General features: G+C 39.9%; 1 protein-coding gene across 1 annotated transcript in view; it reads left to right on the top strand.

The window, feature by feature from the left end:
• The window catches only part of LOC122557144 (protocadherin-20-like), a 42,979-nt gene extending 16,260 nt beyond the window's left edge, over positions 1 to 26,719 (top strand). The window contains exon 2 of the mRNA XM_043704502.1: positions 20,032 to 26,719. Within this exon, the coding sequence (XP_043560437.1) occupies positions 20,032 to 22,614 (2,583 nt within the window). The 3' untranslated portion in view covers positions 22,615 to 26,719. The remainder of the gene's footprint in view (positions 1 to 20,031) is intronic.
• The last annotated feature ends 706 nt before the right edge of the window (positions 26,720 to 27,425 follow it).

Below are 27,425 nucleotides of genomic sequence, written 5' to 3'. Positions count from 1 at the left end.
GCCTGTTAATGAATTGTGTTCCATTGACCGATATTAATTCTTCTGGGAAACTGTGTATAATATAGATCGTTTCTCAGCACACAAAATGTTGGCTGAATATCATTCTCATCTTGTTTCATGAAGAGTTACTCCCTGTGAGATTAAGCAAGTTTTCTCACACTATCATTCCAAACTCATCTCATTAACTACCTATTATATCTTAACGGTGCCCCTCTTGTCTGATGCTAGCCCAAATCCACCAATTGTGTCTGGAAATCCTCGTTACTGCCAACATATCCAGATTAGACCATCATCCTTGCCCTGAGACTTAAATGGCCATGCATGCAAGGACAAGCAATGGCGGCCACTCTGCACAGTTCATGCCTTTTGCCTGGATATGGTTTAAGAAGAGGAAGTTGCGCCCCACTTTATGAACAAGGACCTGGAGGACCTGCTAGACATGGTTGTGTAGAGGGGAGCTATCCATTTCCTACAGCATCTGCAGCAAAGGCCATCATCATTATACTCTGCCAGCCACCATTCCAGATCAATGGCAGTCTCAGTCATCTGGAGGAATATCCAATGTAAGAAGGAGGTCTCTCTGTTACCTCACCCTCACTCTATCACTAATACTGCACCAACCTCCCAGCAAGGCTCAAGCTCTACTGCTCTCACTGCTGGCTGCACTATCTTCCTTCACTCATTGTCACCCACCCTAACCCCAATACCACTAAGCCTACATGGCATCTGCCATACCCACTCACTCACTCACCTCAGCACTTTTCCCTGACCTGCACCAACATTAGCAGCTGTACCATTCACTTTCATCTCATTTAACCCCTCCTTCCTCACAGGCCAAAAGAAAACAGCCAAACTAGGGCAGAAAAGGCCAGGACAGGTGACGAGTTACCTGTGATTTGGTTCTTAGTCCTCTGTGAGGAAAGGGACCTGAACCTGACTGCCCCAAGTGGCTGCCTGACCATACCCACCTCCAGGACTGATTTCAGAGACTGTCCTTGAGCTACTGTGCCAGGACACCCTGACTAAAGGGCACCTCTCTTCATGTGACAAGTACGAATCTAGTCTGACTTGAGACATGGCCATTGCTTGAAGGCCATGAAGTGTGGTTACTATGTCAGCTGCTGGCTTGCAGGTTTGCAACTGATGTAGCATGGTGTAATGTATCAGCATGTCCACCCCCTTGGACTGGTGGTGCCCCTGAGAACTGGCTTGGTGTCTGTGTCAAAAGACATGGCAAGATTAGGTAAGGCAGAGTGTTGTCAGCATCCAAATAGGCACAAAATGAGTGAGAGCTAAGTGCACAGATGAGGATCCCTGAGACACAACCAGGTTCAATCTATGAATTGACTTCCTGGCCTTGCACACGCAGAGTCCTTGCAACAGGATTGCCATAGGAGGTTCTCACTCCAGAGTGCAGCATTAAGTTGCAGGACCATACTGTAATTCAAGTGGAGATGGTGCAGAGATGCTGGCATGTATTGGATGCCGAGATTCGTAGGATGGGGGCATCTGTGTCTGCTGCTTGTAAGCACTCCCGAGAGGCTGGTGTCAGGGATTCAAGACAGAGTTCCAAAAGAGTAAGCAACAAGCTGGAGTCACCAGGCACCCACTCTGACATCCGTATCAGGAATTCTCACATTTAATTTCTATCCAGTGTGCAGTAAAATTGGAATCTGCATATGAGTGAAGCGAGATTTGAGGTTAATGAAGCTGATTATGAACAATAATCCCTATTAATTGGCTTGCTGCCTAGTGAGAATCATGTCTTAAGACCAGGAACACTGTTGAAAAATAAGGCTTTTTGCACTCGATGTTGAGAAAGACTGAGATAGACTTGTTATGTGATTTCCCAGACCCTAGCCCAAGGCATTTTAAGATTCTGCACATTGAGCCTGCTGTGTTTGAATAAGCTGTTCTGAATTAATCCGTCTTGCATGATAATTGACAAGAACGAAACACATCTTCCAGTAAAATTGAATAAACTCATTGCTAGCCTTTCCCCTGGCCTTTCCAGAAGTCAGGTTGAAGCCATTTGCTTTGGAAGCAGTTGGCTGTGTTCGTCACATAGTTAGCATGATGCAATACAATCCTGTATGAATTGTGAAATGTGTGACTGCCACACACCTGGATTGTGCAACACCTAGATTGTCCCTGAAGTTGCTGCAGAATTTCTGTCTGTATTGACTTTCGTATAAGAAGTCTATGGTCGAATATCAATTAATTTACTACTCTTAACAAGTGTTGTGTTTGGTCATTGGATGAGATGTTGAAAACTCTTGCAGACAAAGATGTCTGACCATTATGCACCTCGTGTCAGATTTTTGAATATCCTGAATTTGCACAACCACGCCTTCTGTCACAGGTGTGTATAGTCATAGAATAAGTCTCTGCTTCTTCCACAAGAATTAAGATCTTCCTCTGCTCGATCCACTACTGTCCTTGAGCATATAAATTCTATTGCTTGTGCCTTGCCTGACCTATTTCAAAGTTCTATCTCTTCAGTCTATGATCACTCTTTCTATCTGCACAAATGTTCTTTGAGATTTCTTTTTATTGGAATGATTTTACCATAGTCATGTGATCTATTTCAAATTGCACCTTTCATCTCTCCAAGTAACTGTTGACATGTCCTTCTCTATGGCTGCATACCCCTGTTCAGGCTTCATTAAAGTTCTCAATATAACATGGATTCATTTTTGTACCCCACCAGTTTGAACGTTCAAATAAGGATTGTGCCTAGAGTCCTGTAACACAAACATCAGTGGACATTATGCTGAAGAATCTTGGGGTGTAATGTAATAAAATATCAGTAGAAAGTCGCTTCTCTTACATCTTTCAAAATCTACAGTGTCTTTCTGATGCCAAAGCCATTGCTAGCTGTTATTCAAAAACTCTCTGAAGAGTTGAGTAAATAATATGACTATGGTGGAGATAAACATTCCTCTTAATACATGATATCTAAGAAGCATTGTACATCATGTATGCACTTTAGTACAGGGAACTCATTGATGGCTGTTATCTTCCTTAGATATACCATGATGCCTTGTTCTTGGGTAATGGGGCTAAAATTTTAATTTCATTATAGAAAAGTGGTACCTCTAATTTAGGCTTAGGTTTCTTTACCATGTCACTGGCCATCAAGCTATCCTTCTTGTTAATTTTATCATACACAAGGATATCACCCAGCTGGCAAGGGGTTCCCTGTTCCATTTCCAAGGTTCTCGACTTTGAAAACTCTTTGATGCAGAAATGATGCCAAGTGATAATGTTTGAAGCAATCCTGCCTCAATGGGAGAATAAATATTGTCAGAAATATTGAATGTTGGTCTAGGGGTATCTGCCAAAACCCACTGCTGGCATCCAGTTTTGTGAAAAATCTTGGCTATTGTCAATTTTTGGTAAACTTTCAACAGCTAAAATAAGGTACATTTTTTACCTAACTCCCTCAAGTAACTGAAATCTAAAGAGAATCTTAGATCTCCATTTGTCTTCAGAAAAGTTATTGAGAACATTGAAATAAAAGCAAAACAATATGGATGCTGGAAATGGAAATAAAAACAGAAAATAGTGGAGAAACTCAGCAGGCCTGGCAGCATTTGTGAAGAGTAAATGCTGGTAATGTTTCAAATCCAATATGACTCCTCTTTAAGAAAGAGCCATGCTGGACTTGGAATAGTAACTCTGTTTTACTCTCTCCACAGGTGCTGCCAGACCTGTTGCGTTTCTACAGCAATTTTTGCTTTTATCACTGAGAACATTGTGTTGCTGGCAATATGAAACTGCTTTCAATGATGCTGTCTACCTGAGATTTTACAATGAGGAATTTTTCTGGGAGTGTACAGGCAGATGGGGTTAGAAACTACTTGCAGCATAATAAGCTCCTCCTTCAAGTTTTTGAAACCTTTAAATAGCTTTAAGTTTTGCTCAAATTCACTCCCTTTTTACTTCTTTCATCCCGATTACACTCTCTCTAAGAAACGTGGACAATTATGTGCATTTTGCCTAATAATGAGATGTTCTGATTCCTCAGAATACATGTTTCACTGGCATTTTGTTCTCTGTGACTAAGCTTCATGGTGTTTTCCTCTAACACATGAAAATTGGTGCCTCCTAGATCTTAGAGCTTTATGCTGCTGGTCTAACTCTCACAGACATCAATTCATGGCAAGCTGTCAGTTAGTGCTGAAATATTTATCCTGTGTTAAAGTTAAGTTCTGTCTCACAGTTTTGTGCTATCAGACTGATGGTCTAGAGCTTGTTTTGAACCTCTTTGACCACCCTTAGAAATGCTATCTTCACATTTTGTTCTGTGTATTTAACATGTTGAACTTTTTCCTATGTTTTAAGCATTTCATTTCTGTGCAAATTTCCTTTTTTCCTGCAGAACATTTTCTGTTTTTGTGATGATAAAGAGGTTGTTAGCATACAATATTTTCTAAAGTGTCTAAGGAAGCTTCAATTATAGCACTCAACTTCCTTTGTTGGACATTCATTACATTTGTGATACTGCTTGGAGCAACACCTAGTATAACTCACTGTTCAATTACATTAATTCCCTCTCTTTTTATGTTTTAATGAGCGGTTGAAAGGGTGATCATACCATCTTGAGGGTTAGTCATTTCACCGTGTCAGAAAAATCCCTAATAATGCCTCTCAATACTAACTAATTTGAGGCCTTAATTTCAGCCTATGTCACAAGTTGGATTCAAAAACAGAAATGGTTGGAAAAGTTCAGCAGGTATGGCAGCATCTGTGGAGAGAAATCAAAGTTAACATTTTGGGTTGTGTGACTCTTCCTCAGAACTGATGGTAGCTTGGAAAATGTTGATTTATAACCAGAAGATAGGATAAGAGGAGGGGGTAAGGAGTGGACTATCGGTGGGGATTAAGCCCAAAGAGAAAGAAATATAGTTGGACAGACAAAAGAGTGGATAATAATCTGGCTAGGTGGGTGAATACCTATTAATGGGGACTGTTAGTGACTAATAATGGCTGTGTATAATAGCAGACCATGTGATAATTAGGGCTGGTGTGTGGAGATTGGGGTGAGGACATGGGAGAGCTAAAGCCCTCAAGTTATTGAACTCAGTAAGGACCAGCAGGTCCTTAGGCGCACCCTGTTACTGGAGCTACCATCCATATGGATTATCTTGCCTGACTGACCTTGGGAGCACTAGGGTATTTCCTTCTTATTGTTGAAGTGTCCTGGACCTGTGTCTTTTTTCCTGTAGAGTATTGCTAGTTTCTGACTAAACTTAGAACATCTTTGAGATTCTATTTTCCTCCCTTTAGTGAGCTCCTATTCTGTAGCCCTGCAATCAAAGACCTCTGCCACCTTTTTCCCTGCCTTTAGAGTTTTCTCCTTTACCAGTCTTTTATTCTCAAAGCCTTCTGAGGTCACGGCCTATGGAATCTGTTTTCATTGTAGATCCTAGCTCTACTGGTATGTTTTCAAACTGACACTTGCTTTAACTTGTACTTTAAAGCTTGTACATTGATGGAACAATACTCTCAAGTATCTTGGACTGTGGGTGTCAGCACTCATATTGTCCCTGACACTGTTTAGTCCTTACCTCTCAGGCTCTTCAACTCTTAACATACTGTAACATTTCCTTGTTTACCCCTGTACTATGTAGGTTATCAAATACAGCTCTGTAGTATAATGTCTAAGATTTGTCTCTATATGCTCATTCTAAACTGATATCAACTCTCTTGTGGATGGCAGAATCATATATTTAGTTACCTATTCATGATTGATGTGAAATTTATTATACTGAAGAGGTTCTTTGACATAAGAATTCAGACCTTGACATACTTTCATGCATTTGAACCCACGTGATTTTCTGGAAGCAAAATCACAACCAGACTGGACAGATGTTTCAGATCAATGGAAACAAAACTGCACAAAGTCTGAGTTGCTCCTCAAGAAGTGATTCAAAGATGGAGTAACCTTATTTGTACAACGTTGGAGGCAACCCAGTTTTAGAAGTGGTTTATTTCAATGTTAAAGCATTTTTAAAACTAGTTGTCAAATTTCTATGTTCATCTGATATTAAAATCATGAAGAACTGGATGATTTTTCACCAATTCTATCAGTGGCTACACAATACATGGTTTGGAAGCCTGGGGTTGATTCGAGTATGTAAAAATGGTAGGATCGCTGCGCTGTTGAAAAACAAAACAGCAAGTAGAAGCTTTCAATATGTTACAAAGACATTGGTAATACCTTTTGTATACAAACTGGAGTACTTCTACCGATGCAAATCTTTATTGATGCAAATTAAAATTTCCATGTACCATATATCTCAGGAAATGTTCTGCTACAATAAACACACACTGACAAGTGGCGCACTCTATCATGTGAGATTGATCAGTTCAGACACCAAAATCGGTCATTGTTTTAACCGATATTAGATCTGCCAAAATGAATGATTACATTTGAAGCCCAGATTTTTTAACCCATTCTGTGAATCAGTCTGTGGATGTAAACATTTTAGGATTTTATTTTACTCCAGTTGCACTGAATTAATAAATGTGTTTTAAGGATTTAAACAAAATACTCTTTTCTTTCTTCTTTACAATGGTAAACATCTAAGAATGTGCAAAGTTTTTTTGCCGACTTTGTTTTAATATTCAATTGTTTAACTATTTGGTGTTTGCTTGTCTGTGGCCATTAACTCTTCAGTGGGTACTTGTGTAATGCTTTTGTGTCATTGCAAGGTGGAACAGAAACTAGGTGATACGCTTGGATTTAGAAACACAAGAGAGTAAACATGTTAAAAGCTTTGTAAGTAAAATCTGTCATTAGACGTAGATTCTAATGTGGCAGTTCCACCTCTGAAGTATAAAACACAACTTATAATAAAGGCGAAGAAAAGCTTTAAAATTATCAGTTTCAGCAACTTTGTTTTGCTAGGAGATACACCCATGTCATGGGATCAATTGGAATTCAAAACCTGCTTCACTTCACAAGAAGCAGCCCATAAGAATGTGACACTCACACACTAGTCTCAGATCAGAACATCATCAAATAGCTGAGATAACCACAGAAAACACAACTACATTTGAAAGCCAGTAAGTACTCTTGAAAGCCTGTTTCCACACTGTAATGTAATCTAATCTAATCTAGTCTCAGATCAGAACATCATCAAATAGCTGAGATAACCACAGAAAACACAACTACATTTGAAAGCCAGTAAGTACTCTTGAAAAATGTTTCAGGCTAAATAAAATTGTAAAATACATTTCACCAGAGAGGTCAGAGTATCTGTCGTGACCAGATGCCTTTAATAATGGGCAAATAGGGATGGGCAATAAATGCTGGCCAGCCAGAAACGCACACATCCCACAAAATAAATAAATTCTAAAAAAGTATCCAAATTGCTGAGGTACCCATCAATTCACAACAATACATCTAGCCTGAAGGAAAAACTATAACTCATCTTAAAGTGAAATCACTTCATGAAAGTGTTGTGGTTGGCATGCATAGAAGTCTTTTCCTGGGGGTGAGCTATGGAATAGGAATGACATCACAGACTACACAGCCAGGTCATTTTAAGGTCATGGAAAAGTAGTGTGGATGTTGAAGATCTGAAATAAGAACAGAAAGTGTTGGAGAAACTCAGCAAATCTGGCAGTATCTGCAGGGAGATAAACTGACAATGCTTTCAGCCCAATATGGGGTGGCACAGTAGTAAGCACTGCTGCCTCACAGTGCCAGGGACCCAGATTCAATTCCAGCCTTGAGCAACTGTCTGTGTGGAGTTTGCACATTCTCCCTATTCTCCTCCAACTGCTCTGGTTTCCTCTCAAAATCCAAAGATGTGTAGGTTCTAAATTGCTCATAGCGTTCAGGGATGTGTAAGTTAGGTCTATCAGTTAGGGGAATGGGTCTGGGTAGGTTACTCTTCAAATGATCCATGTGGATTTGTTGGGCCAAATGGACTGTTTTCACCCTGTAGGGTTTCTATGACTTTTCTTTGAAAAAAAACTTGCTCAGTCAAGATTCCAGGCAGTTTAGTGTTGCTTCTTACTGATGTTAGCATGAAAGTATTTGCACTTAACCACAAGTTCTCCTAATGTTGTTTTCCTCAACTTGTTCTTGTTCCTGATACAGACATCCTTCAAGCTCATCGATTGTTCTGATTGCAGGGAAAATCACAGTTTCCGTACATCACTCATCAAAACTCACCCTAGACAGCCATATGCTCTGCATAGCCAAAGGCAGATGTCTTATTTTGCTTAACCTGTCCTGTCTGATGAGCTGGTTTTCAAACCTTGATGAGCTAATTCAAAGCACTGATGATTGTTATTGATGGCACAGGTTTCGCAAAAAGTCTCAAGTCTGATATATAAGAATGGATACAAAGGCTACAATCATGCTTTAAAAATTGACATGTCTACTCCACAAATGTCAGAAAATTTGACATGGTCGTCATTTTTAATTCATGACCAGGCATCACAAGACTGGAAACATTGAGAACCAGACCATATAATTGAGCAAATCAAATCATCACCATGATTATCAAACCTACACTTTATTCAATCAAAATATTGTGTATTTTGAATGAGCGTGGACATTAAAGTAGTCAATACCAATTTTTTCTGACAAAAATCTACTTGCTATTATCCAAGAGTGATCAGCATTATTTCATGACTCCACAGTCTTCAGCAAGATTGACAGGCAGCATGGTTATCTTGAGATGTCACAGCAGAGCATTGTTGGTAGCTTAGAGATTTTGTTCCTCACAAAGATAAATTTTAGTATTGCAGAATCATCTATGAACTAAGCTCGGTACTTAGTGCATTTCAGAAGAACATTTCTTTATTCTTGTCAGATGTTGAAGGGGTGTTTAATCTGTTCAATGATACCATTACCTATATAAGGGACACAGTAGAACACAATTAGTAGATATTGGCAATGATCACTCAAAAGCACAACACAATTCCACAGTCCAAAAGGTCAACTGCACAGGCATGGCACCCAAGATTGATTTTCTGGGGTACAGAATGACTGTGACTGCAATAAAACCTGTACACAACAATATCAATACTGTTCATGAGCTTCTAACACTATCTAACATGAAAATGGTGACATCAGTACTATCAGCTTCAGTCACAAGTCTGTTCCTAAGCACACAGAGTAGAAAGCTACTGCACAATAATTCACAATAAGAATGGACAAATGCACAGCAAAAAAAAAAGACACGTTAAAAGATGGAGATAGTATTGCTAATAGTCCAAGTGCATTTTGTCCCACAGTTAAATATGTGTAACTCAACAGATGTGTCAGGAAATGCAATAGGAGCCATATACAGTAAAACAAATGACCAATTATATACGTATCATACACATTGAAACTGATCCGAATGGAGACAGGGAAGCTTTAATCTACATCTACATGAGAGAACATTGGCACATGTATCTCTCAGGTGGAAAGCTCACTGTCTACAGTGAGTGCAAACTGCTGACTACAGTGTACACCATCTCAGGATCTAGTCATGAAACTCACCTCGCTCTTCTTCATCCACTCTCCGCTCCAGCCTATCACCTTCATCTTCTTTCGCATTCCTAGCTACCTTCCCCTCAGCCCCACCCCCATCCTATTTATCTCTCAGCCCTGTTGGGCTTCCCCCACACCACATTCCTGATGAAGAGCTTATGCTCGATATGTTGATTCTCCTGTTTCTCGGATGCTGCCTGACCAGCTGTGCTTTTCCAGTGACACGATTTTTGACTTTGGCTTTGAAGTTGAGTAACAGATTGATGCAACTGAGTTGGAATAGCATCCCGGCTATAGCTGTGGCCGGAGTCTTGGCAATGATGAGGTGGCTTTGGCAGAGGCGGTGTTCTGGGTCCAGTCTGCAGTGGTGGGGGCTGCTTCAGCACTACGGCCTTCAGGATAACTTTGATTACTGTGAAGTGACGATGGTGTCCCGGAGCCACTTAAGAAATCAAACAGCCATGAATGGAACAATAAATGAAATTTGTCTTAACTTTGTGTGAATTATTTCTTTTTATAATTCATGTAATTAAAAAGATGCCAGATTATGATGACTTTTGTACATTTTACTGTATTTTCATACATTCAAGTAATGATAAACTACTATTTCTGTTGTTAGCCATGTTGCCATCATATTCAGCATCCGAAAGTATGAAGGGATGTGTGACATGGAAGACCATGGGATCATGTTGATTTCAAACACAGTTGTGAATCTTGTTACATGACAAGAGTTGAAGGCAGTCAACTGTGGCAGAAAGCATCTAGTAGAAACTGCCTGTCCCTAAAGACCTGCCCGGCATCCTGAAATAGAGTATGACATTTTTGTTTTACTATGCTTTTATAGGGAAATGTGATATATTTCCAAGTAAGGATGGTGTGTCTTGGAGGAAATCTTGCAGGGGGCTGATGCTTCTATACATCTGCTGCCCTTCTAGGTGGCACAGGGTTTGAAATGTGTTGTCAAAACAGCATGGTGACTTGTTGCAGTGCATTCTCCACATGGTGTACATGGTTTTCTTTGGTGCCAAAGATGGAAGCAGTAAATGTTTAAGATGGGCAAAAATATCATAATGAAGCACACTATTTTCCCTGGATAGTGCCTAGCTTCTTGAGTCATGCTGGACTCCAATCATCTAAGTAATGACTGCAATAAGGTTGCGTTGTTTGATGACGTATGGAACTCAAGAGGTTATCTCAAAAGCTCAGCAGCAACGTATGTTGCAAGTTGACCATGAAGGAGGTCTCACTGATGTTAAAACAAAACAACAATTCCATGAAGCATTCTGGTGTCAGCTTGGAAACTGTGCAGCACATACTGTCAGTTAAAAAGAAATGTTAAACTATAAAATAACCTCACAAAGGCCGATATCCCATCACCAAATCACCCTTTATTTACATGTCCACAATACACTGGGTGTGGCCAGTCAACACAGAGTCAATCCACTGAACGGAGGAGATTCTAAATCTCCTGGTTATACAGCGAGCCAGGGCTTACATGACTGGCCCAGGTTTATGGCCCCAATCAAGAATCTTGTAGCCAACAAGACCCAGAAGGTTCCAATCATTGCGAACTATATCCCATACGTCTACAGCCAATCCAATGGCTAACAAAACCATGGTAATACATCCTTGTAAAGACTTTTAGAGAGGTCAAAAAAACTCCTGCAAACAATATATTTTTTCCTATTGTTCATAACCTGTGGAAAACAAAATGGTAGGAAATTGCTACATCAAATTCAACAATCACCATTTTATTCATTGACATTTCAGACAATATATTTAGAAAATGGGTTTGCTGGAGTCTCGCACTGCAGATAGGAGACTGCATTATGTTTCCAGTAAGTTCACACAGTTCCTACCAAGTAATGGAATTAACCACCAGCCAAAAATATAATGCAACTCGCCATCAAATGATGGCATTGAACAATTTAACAGAGTGATCAAGGGCCGTCTAAGAGCTAGCATGCCAGAGAAGAATATATTAGAACAAGCCATCTGTATCCTATTTCACAAATATTGATCCATCCTGCACTCTCTGACTGGAAAATCACTGACCAAATGTCTGATAGATTTTAACTTTTGCAAACCACTGACCATTATTAAACTGTCAGCACCAGTTAATGTGAATGACAAAATAGAAGCAGGTAAAATTGCACACCAACAAGAAGCAAAAACATATATTGAAAAATGACCAGGCTCAACACGTTGAGGTTGGGGATTGCATGTGAAGTTGTGCCCAAACTTACATCTTCAAAAAAGATCCAAAACAGATTAAGCAATTACTCAGGATCAATGCATGCTGGATGACAACACAAGGTAGGATGAGAGACAGTTGACAGTGAGTAGATCTGGGTACATTGAGGGGTGTGATGTTGACTATCTTCTAAACATATAGAACCTTAACCTCATGTTTGTAACTCTCAGCACCATTGCCAGAAACCGTTACATCTCAAAGACTATTTCTGCATAGAAACAACATGGACATACTGAGTTCAAAGGAATGACTCAATAGACATTTGTTTGTTGCTTAGAATGGTTTAATTCAAAGTAAAGTCTAGCTTTAAAAGGGGGAAAGGGTGTATTATTCAATTGCTTGATTATGCACGTCTGAGTGCTATTAGTCAAGCATGGGTAGGCTTACAGAGTAAACTGAAAGCTAGAAGCTTAAAGTGTAAGACTGCAGACAGTGTAAGTGTATTGTAAATAAACTTCTGTTTGGACACAGTGCGGAACCTTGTGGAAGTGTTCAGCATCTTGTTTGCTGGCTGTAGCCAGTGAAAGTTAATGCTTCCTCCTTTGGAGTACATTCTTACAACCAAAGGCCAATCAGGCAGTGAGACAATCTGTGGGTCTTCAAAAAGGTCAGGACCCCAAGGGGACGAAGGTCCTGCCTACCTCCAGAAAATTACAGGCCAGCAATTCTTTTGCTCATCAGCATCACTGGAGAGGCAAGAGCTGCTGCAGGAGTAGCAGCCATCAAAGGTGCCAGGGTTGCAGAGCGACCCAGGCCAGAGGAAAGTAATGGTCGAACAGATTTTGTGGGATGGGGTATTGTGTTCAGGGGATCGACTGGGTGTAGCAGAATCAGAAGCAAGAGCATGGAGATGTCTCTTATTGGAGCCCCAGTTTCTCAATGCTAAGCCACTAAACAAGGCAACTGAGTGCCTTTGAAGGAAAGCTGCCCTCCTGAAAGCAATATGCACACATTTAGTCATCATGCGCTCCACATGGAAACATTCACAGCTGGGTTAATACAAGCAATAACATGTATTAATTGTCCACTTACGAGGCCATCATGGGCCTTTCCTTCGCCCATAATGAATTGGGGGAAAGCCAAGAAGGTCACTGGGTTCTCAACCTCCACCTTTTTGCCCATTTAAGTGCCTTTTTTTATCTTCATATATGCCTGTAAACCAGACAGGGTAGAAGATTCCACCATACAATGTAACGTGTTAACTTCATAAGACACAAAACATAACATTAAAGGTAAATGTGCAAGGATGTATTTGAATTTCTACCATTGCCAACAGGTCAGAGCCTGGAATTTGGGGGCAACTAGGTGTACATTCAACAAATTGATTGATCTTGCTATAAGTGAACATTCTCTGTCCTCACATAACCCTTCAACCTACTGAAACAATGCAACTGAAGAGCAAATCACCCCAACACATCAGGTAATTGTTAGGATGCCCACCTGAAACTCGTGTTAAACATTGGTTATAGCATGTCCTGGAAATACCGTTCCAAACTGTTCAATTGCTGTTGAAATATTGAAGATTTGATTGGGTGATCTCTGACTAGATACAGCAAAAGATCATGAAGGACAAGGAAAAGACGCTCACAAGATCAATTAATGTCAGAGATGGAGTGTCCTGAATCCACCGCTAACCAGATACAATATGTATCAATCTGAGAAACAACACTCTGCAATTTTGTGGGGTCCAGTTCAAAATGGAAGCAAGATCAGAACTGTGTCAATAGTAACTTGCAATAATACAACAATATCAACATAGCAAAATATCCTGAGGTACTTCATACTTGGTCATCTGCAGGGCAATCAATTGGCCGAATAAAGTGGTGAATTAAAGGTCACTTCCCACCATTTTGTCCACACTGGGAGGGCCCATCTCCATGTGGGAAACTGCCAGGTAAATCCTAAGTACCTCACTCCATAGCCCACAGAAGGGCCCTAGGCAATGATGATGGACAAAAGATAAACAGACCCTCATTGAACCACCAAATAATTCTAATGATAGGGGTCTATCTGTTCCCAGCTTCCACCAAACAAATTGAGGGCTCAATGCCATTAAGATGACCTTAATGGTAACAGTGGCACATGCAAGTTTCCCTCAAAGCCACACACCATCCTGACTTAGATAGATATCATTGTTGTCTCAATGTGGCTGAGGCAAAATCCTCAAATTTCCTCCCTAATGGCACTGTGGGTTAGCCGACAACATGTGGTTTGCAGCAGTTCAAGGTGGCAGCTCACCACTGCCTTCTCAAGATCAACTCAAGATGGGCAATAAATGCTGGCCAGCCAGTGACACCATCACCCATGTGTGAATTTTTTTTAAAATTACCAGATGAAGCAGCATCCATGATGGCCATTGCTAGCAATGAAAAGGATGTGATTGCTATACTCTCAGACTGGACATGACTGGCAATGTGCCATCCTAGGATCCTGGCATTAACTAGAGCAGGACAATGATTATTAGAAGACATCAAAGAGTTAAGTCTACAATCATGTTTTGGTCAACACCCTTTTATAGTAAGAATTGAGTGAGATGTGGGTTCACCTGACAAAGTGCCCAGTAAGAGGATCATCCCTCAGCACCTACTTGGAGGTCATCAAGCATTGATTCCCTGACTACATATGCAGTGAAAGGTCTCCCAGTCACAAGGAGGACAGAATAACAATTTTAAAGACAAGCAAGTTCTCAATGAAAATGGGCATTAATTGGATCATGTGGATGTACCTCATTCAACAAATGGCAACAAAGTTGGACACTCTCCACTCAAACACTGCTGCTGAGGGGCATCAAAAATTGAGGAGAACGAGCAGACTTTGTTAACAACTTCCCCTCCAAATGCTAAGTTTTAATCTTTATGATCAAAGACCTGTGGCTCCAGGATTGGACTCTTGTATCAACTGAGGACACAGTGTCACCTTATCCAGGGCAAATAGGGTTGGGTGACAGATGCTGGTCTAGCCTGTGATGCCTACATCTGATGAACATAAGGATGCGCCAGGTAAGTGGTGTCTAGGGGCACCAGAGTCAGTCAAGCAGACTCCAACAATTGGCTTGGTCAATGAGGGCAGACATTACTGTTGGCCATTTCCACTAGGGCACTCTGTCTGTGAACCAAAGAGGCGGCCCTAATAGCAGCCATCCCTTGGAGCCTGGTGAGAGAGCACTAGTGTTTATTCCCATCCCCTCATTCAGTGGAGCATAACATAGCCTCACCTCCTCCCCAACACCATATCCATCCTCCTCTCCCCCAACACTGACTAAATATTAATGGAGGTATAAAAAACCCTGAATTGGATGCTTCGTGGCTCTATTCGACTCTAGGAGCAAGGGTTATATTATACCTATCCCACTGGAAACAAAATGGCACAGCTACTAAAAGATGAGGGTCACTCCATGGGTTTGCTTTTCCACCTTATTTCATTATAGCTCCTCCTATTTGTTCTCAGAGGGCAGCTAATGGCTTTATATTTCAGGTTTCCAGCATTTGCAGTCATTTTCTTTTATACTGATAAAGATTTCATTCAATCACTGTGTAGCTGGCCAGTAATAATCAACTTTCGACCACAGAGTTCGATATTAATGTTGTCCCTGCTGAAAACATGACACAGAAGCAAATGACAAATTTGCTTATCATTCCCACAATCATAAAAAATTGTCAATGCGTTCTTGGAGTATCATGGAATCCTGCGAGATTGCCCAACAGCATTGTAATTCACTCTGTGCCACTTAACTTTTATCTGCACACCAAGCAGAAAATAAACCAACGTCAGAGCAAACCCTGGCACTGTTGCAAGCTCTTAAAAGAGAGGTGTTATTCCAAGTGATTCTTTTCAAGTTTCTCTTTGACCCTTTTTGGAGATATTTAATCTCTACTAGATGTGACATATTTAAGGCAAAAACAAGGCCTGAACATTAACTGTGAGCAATAGTTGGCATGAAGTAGCATAGAATTTCTGAAGTTATTGAATAAGAATTCAAATAACATAAGGCAACTAATATTTTAACTCATATCAAGTTCCATCCAACTCTGTGTTTACTGACTTACCTTGCCTTTATCCACAATTTCTCAATTACTGTTTTTTTGGTTTCAAAAAGGATATGTTTTCTTTTAGCTTAGTGAAGCATTAGTTACATATTTTTCCTTGCAACTTTTATACCAGTATTTTTGCTAATTCTATCATTCACTTAATTTTCATAAATTCTGTTCTAAGTCTTTCAAAATATGCTTGGACTTTGTCATGCTTATGTCTTTCTCTAAAATCATGTTTCTTTTCCCCAGTTAGTTTTGCCAAGAGGTTTAGTGCTGGAAAAGCACAGCAGGTCAGGCAGTATCCAACGAGCAGGAGAATTGACATTTCGGGCATAAGCCCTTCATCAGGAATAATACTTATGCCGAAACGTCGATTCTCCTGCTCCTCATATGCTGCCTGACCTGTTGTGCTTTTCCAGCACCACACTCTTGACTCTGATCTCCAGCAACTGCAGTCCAAACTTTCTCCTCCTTGCTGAGAGGTTTCCCTAACTTTATTTCTTTTAGCCATTTTGTTCATTCCTCATTACCAAATCCAGCAGTGAATTCTTGTTAAATGGTTTTTCCCATATGAAGTTAGCAAGGAATCCAATTTGTAGGATATGCAGTTCCTTATCCTCTTCACATACCTCTTCTGTCTAAATGCTATCAGATGAGTTGAAATTTCCCATTAACATACCTTTCTTTCTTAAGCATTTGCCTAATTTATTTGAAGCACACTCTCTCAACCTCCCTTCCAATATCAGAGTGGTCTCTAAATTGCTCCAATTGGTTTTTCATCATGGAAAGAAAATTCACCTGAAACTAATAGGTAAAACTAAAGGTTAAAAAAAAATGTCTCAAGATTCGTGCACCTTGTGTCTCTCACTGTGTCTCAAGAAGAAAAAAAAAATAAAAAAAAATAAACAGGTTATTGTTTTCCTATCTTCCTAAAAAAAAGAAAAAAAAAGAAAAAAAAATAATAAAAAATGTCATTCTGTTAAGCAAGTGTTGATTGTTTGATAAGTGAACTTTGATTGGCAGAGGTGTTGCCTTGGGAAATATACCAGTTAAATGGAGACAATCAAGTCAAGTTTTGTTTAAATTTAAACCAGGCAAATTGACTCTGTTTGGCCTAAGCATTGCCCCTGAGAAATATATTGCTGTATGGTGGATAAGGTGATCAAGAAGGAATGCTTGCCTTCATTGGTCAGGGCACAGACTATAAAAATTGACAAGTCAATCTGAACTTTAGTTTGGCCACTTTTGGAATATTCCACACTATTCTGGTCCGCATATTACTGGAAGGATATGGAGGCTTTGAAGAGTGTACAGAAACAGATTATCAGGATGTTGTCTGATTTGGAAGTTGTTAGCTATGAGGAGAGATTGGACATATGTGGCTTGTTTTAACTTGAACATCAAAGACTGAGGGGCAACCTGACAGAAGCTTGCAAAATTATGAAAGGCATGGATAGGATGGATAGTTGGAGACTTCTGCCCAGGGTAGAAATGTCAATTATTAGGGGATGCAAATCTAAGGTAAAAAGAGGAAAGTTTAAAGAAGTTGTGAAATGTAAGTTTCTTTTACACAAGTAAGTGCCTGGAATACACTGCCAGAGGAGGTGGTCAAGGTAGACACAATAGCAACATTTAAGAAGCATCATGACTGAAATATAAATAGCCAGGGAATAGAGGGATATAGACTGCATCAAGGCCAAAGGATTTAGTTTCATAAAGGCACCATGTGTTGGCACATGGTGAGCCAAAAGGTCTATTCCTGTGCTATTCTTCACTCAAGAAAAGGAAACATGACAGAGAGGTTAGTTGAGTTTGAAATACTTTCAATTCAATAAATTTAATCATCGCAGCATTAGTTTCGATCAAAGAAAACAAGTTTACATGCCCATTCAATTAGATGCCATAGATTTGGCAGACAACAGTTCAGTTTTGAACTCAGCATTTGCCACATTATAAAAACTGAAAGAACTGCGGATGCTGTAAATGGAAGTTGCTGGGAAAGATCAGCAGACCTGGCAGTATCTGTGAAGAGAGATCAGAGTTAATGTTTTTGACTCTGTGCCCAGTTCTGAGGAAGGGTCACCGGACCCAGGTTGTTAATTTTGATTTCTCTTCACTGATGCTACCAAAACTGCTGAGCTTTTCCAGCAATTTCTGTTTTTTGTTACCTTTTATTTTATTTAAATAACAACAAAAATCCACTCATTTGAGATTATTTCAAATAAACAAACTGGTGACAGCCATTCTCAGGATCATTTCTGAGGGACAAGGACTTAATGAAGGAGAGTCAACCTGCCGGGCTTAATTTTAAACAAAGTTCAAGATTTAACTAACAGTCACCAATTGATGCATTCTCCATTACAATGCCTCAATCAACCAGAATGTGTTTGTTGATCAAAAGGCAATCTCTTCCTCGACTTTATATAAATGTTGTTTTACCTTCACATTGTCATTCTTTCTAAATGGTCCTGGTAAGTTCAAGTTGAAACTCTTTAAGAAGATATGTCTTTTTTGAGCAAAGGTCATGCCTTGTGCTACCAAACATCTTCCTAAATGTGTCATGCTTTACAATGATTAACTTCAAATCTGACATTTGTATGGGCTCTCTCTTAATAATCATGACCCTATCTGGTTTCTTACAACACATTGTTGTTTCCAGTTATCCTTTTGTATTAAGGACATAGTGCACATCATTTGTATATATAGTTTAATTAATTTTAATTGCAGTTCCTCTCATTTTAAATTCAATCTTTTTATTCTGCACACCTATACTCCTATTTGAGACCTGCCTCACTAGTCCAGTCTCTCCCATTTTCTTCTTTACTGTATTTAAACTTGCTTTATTTCCTGCAGAGTCCTCATCTTGCTTGCCAATTACAAGTCGTTAACATATTCCTGGTCTTTCTGCTGCAACACAGTTCCACTATGGCTCAGATGGTACTTGTTCTATCAGTTGGCAATTTCTCAACATCAATGGAACCATTGTCTGATTAATTGGTATCTTATTGAATTCTTCACATAACATAATTGCTTCCACACTATTGTGGGCAATCCTTTAGTTTTAAGGCTGCAGCTTAGCCAAATTGTTTTTTTAAAAAGTTAGGTTCCCATTCGTAAGTTTGCAAATGATACCAAAATTGAAGGTTAGTGGACTGCGAAGAAGGTTACCTCAGGGTACAATGGCATGTTGATCAGATGGGCCAATGTGCCGAGGAGTGGCAGATGGAGTTTAATTTAGATAAGCGTGAGGTGCTGCATTTTGGAAATGCAAATCAGGCTGGACTTATACACTTGATGGTAAGATCTTGGAGAGTGTTGCTGAACAAAGAGATCTTGGAGTGCAGGTTCATAGCTTCTTGAAAGTGGAGTCCCAAGTCGATAAGATACTGAAGAAAGTGTTTGGTATGCTTCCCTTTATTGGTCAGAGCATTGAGTATAGAAGTTAGGAGGCCATGTTGTGGCTGTACAGGACATAGGTTCGGCCGCTTTTGGAATATTCTGTGCAATTCTGGTTTCACTCCTATCGGAAGGATGTTGTGAAACTTGAAAAGGTTCAGAAAAGATTTACAATGATGTTGCCAGAATTGGATGGGTTGAGCATTTGGGGATGGCTAAATAGGCTGGGGCTGTTTTCCCTGACGCATTAGAGGCTGAGGGGTGTTATCATAGAATCATAAGGGGCACGGATAGGGTAAATAGACAAGGTCTTTTGCCTGGGCTGGGGGAATCCAGAAATAGAGGGCATAGGGTTAGGGTGAAAGGGAAAAGTTTAAAAGCGACCTAATGGACAACTTTTTCATGCAGAGGCTGGTGCATTTTTGGAATGAGCTGCCAGAGGAAGTGGTGGAAGCTGGTACAATTACAACATTTAAAAGGCATCTGGATGGGTATATGAACAGGAAGGGTTTAGAAGGATATGGGCCAAGTGCTGGCAAATGGGACTAGATGAGTTTAGGATATCTCGTTGGCATGGATGAGTTGGAATGAAGAGTCTGTTTTCATGCTGTATACCTCCATGACTCCATGTCAGCCTTTGGTAATGTGACTATTGATTGCTAGCAATTTGACGTTTAAATGATATTATTGTATTTCCTTCCCATTGTACAGTTCAAGTTTGTAATCTAAAAAAAAAGTCTAAAGTATTAAGACTAGAACATTTTCATTTGTTTTTTAAATCCACAGTGTCAGATTCAAGTGAAACATGTATTATTATCACTTTCAACAATTAACATTTTGTTCCACAGAAACTAATCTACATCATTCTGATGATACTCTGCCACAACATAAATAGTCACCTGGCCATAGAACTGGAATATAAAGTGCAAGAGAATGAAAGTGAAGGAGTGTTTATTGGGAACGTAGCCAAAGATATATTTTTGACATCAGCTACTGCCTGTGATTCACTAGCTTACAAATTCATGAAAGAAATGGACTATGTAATGCTCAAGCCTGAGAGTGGGGAGCTATATACAACCAAGCAGAGAATCGACAGAGAAACCTTATGCCCAGTCAAATTCCGAGGTGATCCTTGTGTCCAACAAGTCAATGTGGTTATTCTGTGTGCTGATCAGTATCTGCAAATGGTGAAGGTTAAGATAGTTATCCTGGATGTCAATGATAATGCACCGTATTTTGCAGAACAAGTGATGCAACTCTCTATTCCAGAAGACGCAGCTGCAGGTACATCATTTGGAATTGACTATTATGCAATTGACAATGACACTGGAGAGAATAGCATTAAACATTACTATCTTGAAAATAGCCAAAATGTTTTCGGTTTGAACGATGATGAAACGCCCGCCATTGTTGTCCAGCAACCATTAGACAGGGAGGTGAAGGACTTGTATGAAATGAAAATCGTGGCCGTGGATGGTGGTGTACCCCCTTTATCTGGAACAGCCACACTTCTGATCAACATTCAAGACATTAATGATAACTGCCCTGTTTTTAATGCATCAGAGTTTGATATTCAGATTCCTGAAAACATGTCCTCCAATAGTGTGGTGACACAGCTACATGCTGTCGATGCAGACCTAGGCCCTAATGCTGAAATTTCCTATTCTTATGGCAATCGTGTTCAGGATGTATCCAGGAAACTGTTTATCTTAGATAGTGACACTGGGCTTATCATATTTTCTGGAAATAAAAGTCCAGAGATACCTCCTATACATAAACTTACAGTATTGGCTAATGGTCCAGGCTGTGCCCCAGCTATAGTTCAAATTACAGTGTCTGTCATGCACAACAGCAAATACAGTCCAAAGTTGGAGATCAGCTATATAGCTAACCAGGCAGATGGTGTGATTTACCTGAAGGAGACTGCACCTGAAAATACCCCAATTGCTCTCCTCGAGGTAACTGATCCAGATCATTATTTAAAAGGGACAATCTATATCAGCGGCAATGTGCCTTTCTATTTAAAACCTTATGAAAGGTCAAGAAATAAGCATCTTGTCGTCACATCACAGCTTTTAGATCATGAGCTTGAAAACCAATATAAGATTGTAATTAAGGCAGAAGATCCTCGTAGTCTTCATGAACTAACAATACATGTTAAGATTATTGATGAAAATGACAACTCCCCAGAATTCTACCAAAGCTCCTTTGAGGCTTCCATTGAGGAAAACAACACACCTGGAGCTTTTTTACTGAAGATCTCGGCAACAGATGCTGACAGCGGCAAGAATGGGGAAGTGACTTACCACTTGGGACCTGATGCTTTACCTATCTTTTCAATTGAACAACTCACAGGCAATGTAACAGTGTCCACCGCCCTGGACAGGGAAAAAGAGAAACTGTACAGGTTTTCTGTTTCTGCTGTTGACCATGGAATTCCTCCTAGAAAGAGGAGCACTATTGTAATCATTCATGTCTTGGACCAGAATGATAACATACCCTCCTTCCTCACCAATGACTACACATTCTTTATTCCAGAAAACTTCCCACGACATGGCGAAATTGGAGTCATCAATGTAACAGATTTGGATGAAGGGGCTAATGGTGATGTTACTGTGTCCATCCTGAGTAGTAGTAGCAATTTTTTAATGGACAACACCAGAGGAATCTTACGTTGCAATTCTTCAGTCGACCGAGAGAAAAATACTATGCACGTATTCTGGGTTGAGGCAGTGGATGGTGGGAAACCACCTCTTTCCGCAACAGCAAAAATAACTGTATTTGTTCTAGACATAAATGATAATCCTCCAACTGTATTACTTCCTCAGTCAAACATATCATGGCTTCTTGTGCCCCCTAACACACCCCAAGGAACTGCAGTGGCTGAGATTTATGCCATTGACTATGATGCTGGTATTAATGCCGTCATGACTTACACTATTGTTGGGAGGAATGGTCCTGCTCCTCATGTGTTTGGAATTAATACAGCGACAGGAAACATTACATTGCAAGAGAAACTGTTGAGCAAAGACTATGGCTTGTATCAACTACTCGTAAAAGTCAGTGATCTTGGACAGCCCCAACCTCTCCATTCCACAGTAATGGTCAATTTGTTTGTCAATGAGACTGTGAGCAATAAAAGTTACTTGGAAGACTTGTTGCACAGACGAACTGTTTTCACAGAAGAAGTGCAAACTGAACCAAATCCATGTCCATTATTACAGACATTAGACATCCCCTGTTCCCCTCCAATCATTCCCATTGCAATCACAATGATTATTGTCTCTGTTATTTTCTTTACTATTTCTCTTTGTATGCTTCTAAGCATGAGAAAGAAAAGTAAAAAAAAAGAACTTTACATAGATGCCCAGATACCATTAAAAATAAATCTTGACTATTATACAAAAGACTGGAATGATGAACAGTTGTAGAACTCTAAAAACTTGTTGAACAAAACACACGAAAGACTGCAGTAAGCATATGAAGAATGGCTTTGTAGTTTACTTAAAAATAAACTGCATTTCAAGAACATTTTTACCTTTCTTAAATATATATATATATATTTATAACATTTCTCATAAAGTTACGTGCTAACAAAACCTTTATAAATATTGAATAAGTACTGTTGAGAAATCTGGCACAAATAGGAACCTGGTAAAACCAACTAACTTGCTTCATTGTGTACTGAAACATTCTGTGAAAGACAAGTTTTCTCACAGTGTTCATTTGTTCTCTTCACATTTTTTCAGCATGCCAAAACCAAGTTTGTATTTCAAAGTTTCTGTTAAATTACATTTAGACAGCCATTTTTATATTGCAAAAGTGGTCCAATTTGTGGTTCATGACAGCAACAAGAGTTGAATATTCAACAGTTTGGAGTTTCTGATTGTAATTCAGAAGTAATTTGGGTTTCTGAAAGTTTAGTTTACTCAACCGTTGTCTGCAATCCCATGCAAAACATGGCAATGTATGAATTGGGAATGAGGCATAATTGGATGCTGTGGGCTGGGACTTATCACAAGTTCAACTTTCCCTTGATACTCCCATCACCCACAGGAACAGTTCTCTCCTGCCTCTTCTCAACTAACCGGTTGTGAGTATCAGCAAATGGGCAGGTCTACAATCACCAATTCATTGTCCTCCACTCTGCCCAAGTTACTTCCACTTTCTTGAATCAAAACATGGCAGGTTCCAACAGACCAGAGGTAGTAGCTAGAACAGATCTAAGGTTAAGAATTGTCGGAAAGGACGTATAAGTTCTAAGGGGTAATTTTAAATTCAAATACTGGGTGTGCAAAGTTCAAATTTCAGATCCAGACTTAATACCTCTCAATTTCTGTCCGTGACCAGTTTTAATAATTTGAATGTTGTAAGGCACATAGAAGCAGCTTTGGAAGTATTTGGTAACTAGGAATCACTATTTATCATTTGTTAAGTACTCACTTCACAGCAGTTGCTCTACATTCGCCACTCTCCATGCCCTCCTGAAGTCAAAGCCTGGCAGATGCCTCTCTGAACGAAGCCAGGAGACCAGCGGGAGCTCTTATAGTTGCACCCCATCTGCACCTCGGAGTTACAAGTTTCAAAATGCTACAGCTGTGGATGGAGGCCTTCTCGTGTGGGAGTTTTCCCTTCACAATGTTTGCCTGGCAGCTGTGGCCACAGTTTACTTTTAAGCATTCCAAAGTCTTCAAAAGGATGCCCCCATTTTGACATGCTCTCACGCTTGCCCATTGATAATGGCAGCACTTGTACTTTCTCAAGGAGGGCTGCTAGTCATCTGAGTGTTTGGCCCACATGTTAGTCTCCCCACTTGAGTAGCCCATCCATTAACCTCCAAGAAGATTGTGCAGACAGGCTTACCTCAGAAACCATCAGGCCCGGGTGCCAGGAATGATCCCAGTCCACTTTTAAAAAACATGGTAAAATTCCACCATCACCAGCTGGACAGGAGAATGACCTCCTCTATTTTCAGGTGGAAGGTTGACCATCAAAAGCACTTAAGCAGTCTTCATGCCTCCATATAAGTCTGCTTTCTATTTCAGTCAACGGATAGTGGAAAACCAATGGCGAAATGGAGGCAAGAACAACTGGATCCATAAAGAAGTGCTTTATGGGATGGTGTTATCTCCCAGCCAAATAGGCAATTCTGTAAACTCCATAGGTCCACTGCCTATCTGATACTGTACCCACACCCACACCCCCTCCCACACCTCCTTGACCCCCCACTTACTGACTGCTGTCTCCCCATGGCTTATGATTTTTGTCTGCTCCCTATGCCCAAAATCATTGAACACAATCTACCCCCATGAACTATTGTCCCTGCAATATATGTTCTTAGACAGCTACCTATGCTGGCAGCTCCTTTATAAGGGACATTCCACTCTCAGTTATGTTGATCTCTTCCTACATATAGATTCCTACACACATATCGGTTGCACCATGCATAAAGGTCCTTACCCCGTCACCTGTTTTAACCTCCCCCTATATACATATCCTGACAGACCACCTTTGACACATAACTAGCTGTAACTTGCTTAACCTTCGGGAATCTTCAACTGCTGCAGTGGCAGCCACACTGAGATTTTGCAGTTCAGCAGTGGTCAAATGGAAATCCTGGTGGGAGGCTAGCAAGCATAAGTATAACCCCCAAAATTCCCCTGAGTTGGAGGGACAAGTGGAACTTGGAGCCTATCTAGAAGAGATGAATCCAGCCCAGAGAAGTTCTCTGCTTTACTACAATAAAGCAAGAAACACTATCATTTCAAATAATATTTTCTTATATGTTAAACCAATGCCTGTATCTTCAATATTTAGTTTTGTTTTGATTGGATGCATTGATTTTAATGTTTAAATGCATGACTGATTGAAATTCCCCCATCACACAATCATTCATATTATGTAAGACTTGAGAATTTCTTCAAGCAACATTGTGATCCATGAGTGCCTCCATGTTTAAAATCAAAATAGCATTTGAATAGCGGCAGTATTACAACAGTAATCCCACATGCTCAACAAATAATGGAGAAACATACAAGTCCTTCAGAAAGATTTATAATCACTGTGCAAAATAAAGCATATTTTGGTTTTTATTAACATGCTTTTTGGGTTTTATTTTGATAGGCAAAATACAAAATACAAGAATAAGATCAATGTTTTCTATTTTTGATGAAGCCGTGCGTATTGACATTACATTTAAACAAAGAATTGCGGTAAACTAGAAGCATGCCGAAATCTGGAAATCCCTGGGTCTATAGTCTGACTGCTGCCATTTTTGATAGGAGAGAACCCAGGCAGTATTATATTGGGATTCAATGGGGAATGTTTGTGTATTAGTCAGACCATCTCATATTGTAACAAACATCTCAAGATGTCAAAGATTGAATACCAAAGTAGAGGGTTTTCCTTGCTTCATGGAATCTTTTCTGGCTGCTGGATGAAGGATCAAGTTTCATCACAGATATTTTATGTGATATATTAATAAAGATTAGCAGTTATGATAAAAGTGTTCACTTATTTTATGTATTTTCCACTGACATATCTTTACAGGGTCTGGAATCAACTGATGCGGATTAAAGAAAAAAGGCAAGAAGAGTAACATTTCTTGATTGATAGCAGTGTATCTCAGTGGGTTGGCTGTGTCAGTAGGAGAGACCAATCGTTATTGTAGTTATTTGGAGGCACAAATCTGTGGCCAAGCATTTCTAAATATGGATTCATATTGTTTAAACTGAGCTTCCTAATCCACCATTCAGCAGCCAGCCAAAAAAAACTGAATGAATTTGACTCCATGATAGCGATGCATTGTTTAGGAATTGAACGCTAAATGTACAATGGGAGATAGTCAAGAAACAGATTTTTGTTTGCTTTGGACATGTACTGTAAAGATATAAATCACTATAAATGCATTGTTTTGCATTGAATGCACCAGTTACTTATATAGTGTTGAATAAATCCTCCAACTGTTTGTTGTCCAAGACTGAGTCTGATAATCTGCCATTAAAGAGAACTCAATCACATGCTGACTTTTATCCATTCTGGCTATTTGACACACAAAAATAAGTCAATTCTGTTTAATGCTTGGAATGTCCAATTGTTTACCTTGATCCTGAACTGTTAAAGGTACTTGACAGAATGCAGTGAAGTGAATGGAAAAACAATATTGTGCAGAAGACTTAAAACGTGCTTATTTTACTGAGCAAATTGGATGAGAAAGGGGCAAATTTTTTTCAAGGAGGCCACCTTAGTGTAGAGTATGAAATTACAAGCAATTAAAGACATGAACAGATAGACTGTCTATTCAACTTGCCCATATAATTGTAGCATCTTGGATAACACAGCAGACATATTTCTAACCCTGTCCAAAGTCATGTGATTTCTTGGGATGAGTGCAAGAATTGACAGAAAACCCAGGTCAATTTGAGGCTACAAAATCTGTAAAAGTCCATTTTAATATCTCTAACATGATTGGTTTCTTACACTAGTTTCATTCTGGCTCTGATTGGTATTAAGCTGAGGGGGGACCTTATAGAGGTTTACAAAATTATGAGGGGTGTGGATAGGGTAAATAGGCAAAGTCTTTTCCCTGGGGTCAGGGAGTCCAGAGCTAGAGGGCATAGGTTTAGGGTGAGAAGGGAAAGATAAAGAAGAGACCTAAGGGGCAACTTTTTCACACAGAGGGTGGTATGGAATGAGCTGCTAGAGAAAGTGGTGGAGGCTGGTACAATTGCAATATTTAGACCATAAGACATAGGAGCGGAAGTAAGGCCATTCAGCCCATCGAGTCCACTCAGCCATTCAATCATGGCTGATGGGCATTTCAACTCCACTTACCCGCATTCTCCCCGTAGCTCTTAATTCCTTGTGACATCAAGAATTTATCAATTTCTGCCTTAGAACATAGAACATAGAACATAGAACAATACAGCATAGAACAGGCCCTTCGGCCCACGATGTTGTGCCGAACATTTGTCCCAGCTTAAGCACCCATCCATGTACCTATCCAATTGCCGCTTAAAGGTCACCAAAGATTCTGACTCTACCACTCCCACAGGCAGCGCATTCCATGCCCCCACCACTCTCTGGGTAAAGAACCCACCCCTGACATCTCCCCTATACCTTCCACCCTTCACCTTAAATTTATGTCCCCTTGTAACACTCGGTTGTGCCCGGGGAAAAAGTTTCTGACTGTCTACTCTACCTATTCCTCTGATCATCTTATAAACCTCGATCAAGTCACCCC

This window comes from Chiloscyllium plagiosum, chromosome 15, assembly GCF_004010195.1.
Source record: "Chiloscyllium plagiosum isolate BGI_BamShark_2017 chromosome 15, ASM401019v2, whole genome shotgun sequence".
NCBI lineage: Eukaryota > Metazoa > Chordata > Chondrichthyes > Orectolobiformes > Hemiscylliidae > Chiloscyllium > Chiloscyllium plagiosum.
This window is presented reverse-complemented; position numbering and strand designations above follow the sequence as displayed.